General features: G+C 54.4%; 1 protein-coding gene across 2 annotated transcripts in view; it reads right to left on the reverse strand.

Annotated features, from left to right (window-relative positions):
* Positions 1-3,148, reverse strand: part of POLR1B (RNA polymerase I subunit B) — a 25,866-nt gene extending 22,718 nt beyond the window's left edge. For both annotated transcript variants that reach the window (XM_065059026.1, XM_065059025.1), the window contains exons 1-2: positions 2,975-3,148; positions 2,723-2,890 (exon numbers count right to left, since the gene is read on the reverse strand). In XM_065059026.1, coding sequence (XP_064915098.1) covers positions 2,723-2,890; positions 2,975-3,106 — 300 coding nt within the window. In that variant the 5' untranslated portion in view covers positions 3,107-3,148. The remainder of the gene's footprint in view (positions 1-2,722; positions 2,891-2,974) is intronic.
* Positions 3,149-3,797: the final 649 nt, after the last annotated feature.

Raw genomic sequence — 3,797 nt, forward strand, 5'->3', positions numbered from 1 at the left:
GAGGAAGTCAGGACAATGGAGGAGTCTGCCTTGGTTGATGAGGACTGGGTTAGGGAGCAGTTAAGCAATCTGGACATCCATAAATCCATGGGTCTGGATGGGATGCACCTGCGGGTGCCGAGGGAGCTGGCTGAGGTCATTGCTAGACCACTCTCCATCATCTTTGCCAAGTCTTGGGAAACTGGAGAGGTGCCTGAGGACTGAAGGAAAGCAAATGTCCAGTCTTCAAAAAGGGCAAGAAGGAGGACCCGGGTAACTATAGACAGGTCAGCCTCACCTCCATCCCTGGGAAGGTGATGGAACATCTTATCCTTGGTGCCAACTCAAGACATATCAAGGATAAGAGGGTGATTTAGGGACTTTTATGAGGACATAACCAAGTGGAGAGATGATGATAAAGCAGTGGATGTGGTCTATCTTGACTTCAATACAGCCACTGGCACAGTCTCCCACAGCATTCTCACAACTAAACTGAGGGAGTGCGGTCTGGACAATCGGGCAGTGAGGTGGACCGTGAACTGGCTGAAGGAATGAAGCCAGAGAGTCGTGGTCAATGGGGCAGAGTCTAGTTGGAGGCCTGTATCTAGTGGAGTGCCTCAAGGGTGAGTACTGCGACTGGTACTATTCAGTATATTCATCAATGACTTGGCTGAGGGAACAGAGTGCACTGTCAGCAAGTTCGCTGATGACACCAAGCTGGGAGGAGTGGCTTATACACCAGAAGGCTGTGCTGTCATCCAGCGAGACCTGGAGAGGCTGGAGAGCTGGGAGGGGAAAAAATTAATGAAATATAACAAGGGCAAGTGTAGAGTCTTGCATCTGGGCAAGAACAACCCCAGTTTCCAGTATAAGTTGGGGAACAACCTGTTAGAGAGAAGTGTAGGGGAAAGGGACCTGAGAGTCCTGGTGGACAGCAGGATGACCAGGAGCCAGCACTGTGCCCTTGTGGCCAGGAAGGCCAATGGCATCCCGGGGTGTATTAGAAGGGGGGTGGTTAGTAGGTCCAGAGAGGTTCTCCTTCCCCTCTACTCTGCCCTGGTGAGACAACACCTGGAATATTGTGTCCAGTTCTGGGCCCCTCAGTTCCAGAAGGACAGGCAACTGCTGGAGAGAGTCCAGCGCAGAGCCACGAAGATTATTAAGGGAGTGGAGCATCTCCCTTATCAGGGAAGGCTGAGGGAGCTGGGTCTCTTTAGTTTGGAGAAAAGGAGACTGAGGGGTGACCTCATTAATGTTTATAAATATGTAAAGGGCGAGTGTCACAAGGATGGGGCCAGGCTCTTCTCAGTGACAACCAATGATAAGACAATGGGTAATGGGTATAAACTGGAACACAAGAGGTTCCACTTAAATATGAGAAAGAACTTCTTCATGGTGAGGGTGACAGAACACTTGAACAGGTTGTCCAGGCAGGTTGTGGCGTCTTCTGCTCTGGAGACATTCAAAACCCGCCTGGACACCTTCCTGTGTAGCCTCATCTGGATGTTCCTGCTCTGGCAGGGGGATTGGACTAGATGATCTTTTGAGGTCCCTTCAAATCCCTGACATTCTGTGATTCTTGGTCTCCAGCTTCAGCAATGACTAAAGGTACAAAGTGGCTCCTGTAGGAGCAGCTGCTCAGCAGACCAGGGCTCACTTCTCACCCTGATTAAGCAAGACCTGCAGCAAGAATCTGAGGGAGGGGTACATGGGTAAAGGCAGCACAGTGGAAACAGAATTATTACATGCTGCTGTGCAAGGACAGGGAGTGGGAGAAACCAACCAACCTGACCCAAGCACAAGGCAACACCTTCTCACATAAGGCAGAGAAAAATGTTTTGTTCCCAACATTTACACAGGTTCAAAAAATACTTAAGCAAACAAATGCTGGAAAAAAGATAGGAAATAATTCAAGTATGAAAAATAAAAGCATCTCTAGCTCAGGATAAACCAAGAGCCACTGGGAAAACAGCTGTGAAGAATCTGCAACTTCCCCACTTTCACGTTCAGGTAAGATACAGCACTCACAGTCGCTTTTATCACTGTTAGTTGTAATGCTTTGGACAAAGAAAAAAATTTTGAAACTGCAAGCAAGCATTCCCTCACACCTGGTGCCTCATACAAATGTAAAGTTCAGACACAATTACACCAACTGAACAGAAAACAGCAATGGCTGCACAATCCTGTCACAGTGCAAAGGAAAATATTTGCTGGGGATGCTGCTTCTTCTCTAGGCAAATTTAAGAGCAATTCGGAAAAATGATGAACATATTATGTGAACAAGAGGGATTTATAATTCTGGAATTCTGTACTGGAGCAACACTGCTTTTGAAACCTGGATTCCTGCAGAAACAAGATTTCATAGAGTCCTGCGTTGGAAGGAACCCACAAGGACCACCAAGTCATGGTCTCTGGGATGACACAGGTCTGTGTCCAAGGTCTTCAGAGCCGGCTGGCTAACTGCAAGGCAAGTCTGACAGCAGAGCAAATAACACAGCTGTGGTCCCGAGGAAAAGGAAGGCAGCAGAGGTGGGAGCTGTAGGGAACTCGGTTTGAAAGGAAGTTTCCACAGTGAGCTCATCGTTCACCGACACCACACATTCCACGAGGGACAGACCTCTCAGAAACCACCCCACGGCAGATGAAACCGGGACAGGGTTTTTAACCAAAGCGCACAGAAAAATGCAGGAGGGGCTCAGCTGGCTCTGCTGCCCACAGGTGCAGCGGCGTGGTGGCCACTTACAGCGATCCGGCCGCGGTAGGTGCTGCGGAGGCCGCGGCACTCGGCTGGGAACACCCTCCTCTCCTGGCACACCGTCCCCGCCGGCACGGCGGGGGGAGCGATGGACACCCCCGCCACTGCCAAAGTCACCCGGCTGTCCTTCAGCACGAACTCCACCGGGGAGAGATCCTGCAACGGCACGCAAGAAACAGCACGGGGAGATGGCGGAAACCGGCCTCGCCACTCCTACCCCCCCCGTTTCGGCCCCCAAACCTGCACGGCGCGGTAGACACCCTCGCTGACGGCGTAGTTGAAGGACTCGATGTGGGCGGCGGTCAGATCCCGCCGGGCCCCGCCGCGCCCCGGCGGCCGCAGCCGGTGCGGATCCCCGCCGCGTCCCGCCATGCCAGCCCCGCGCCGCACCGCGCACCGCCTCACGGGAAGCGGCGGGGGCGGGGGCACGGGCACGCGGCGCCGGACCGCGTGCAGGGCTTGCCGCGCCGCCGGAGGGAGGCGCTGCAGCGCTCGCTGCCATGTGCGGAGAGCACGTGTATGCAGGGCCGCCCCGGCACCGCTGGCACGCGCCTCAGTGCCACTCCTGGGACTGTGACCCACGGCCTCCCCCAGCCTTGTGCTCTCCTTGTGCCCCCCAGCCACCCCCAGCTATGCTCCCCAGAGCTGTGCTCCCCCTAGCAGGGACTCCCAGCACCATGTCCCCAGCCATCTGTACCCGTGTTTGCCAGGGCCCAACCCTTCCAAAGAGACGTGCACCCCAGCAGGGTTAAGGAAGATTTGACAACCCCCCACCCCATATCACTCCCTGCCACCTCCACACCCCTGGGCTCCAAAACAGTCTCCCCACTCCCCAGCTCTCACCAGTGCTGGGACACCACTGGAATGTGAGGCCGGTGCCCCTTGTGCCATGCCATTTTGCATTTGTCACCTGAAGGTGAAGAAACCTTCTCTGTTGGGCTGGGCAGCTCCCGCAGTCCGACGTGGCAAAGGGAACAACACTCACGACAGGTACCCACAGGTAGGTTTTCTGGGGGACCTGCCACCCCGGGGGCCCGCTGCCCCAAGGAAACACTGCAGGCTA

The sequence above is a fragment of the Columba livia genome, chromosome 3 (assembly GCF_036013475.1).
Source record: "Columba livia isolate bColLiv1 breed racing homer chromosome 3, bColLiv1.pat.W.v2, whole genome shotgun sequence".
Classification (NCBI taxonomy): domain Eukaryota; kingdom Metazoa; phylum Chordata; class Aves; order Columbiformes; family Columbidae; genus Columba; species Columba livia.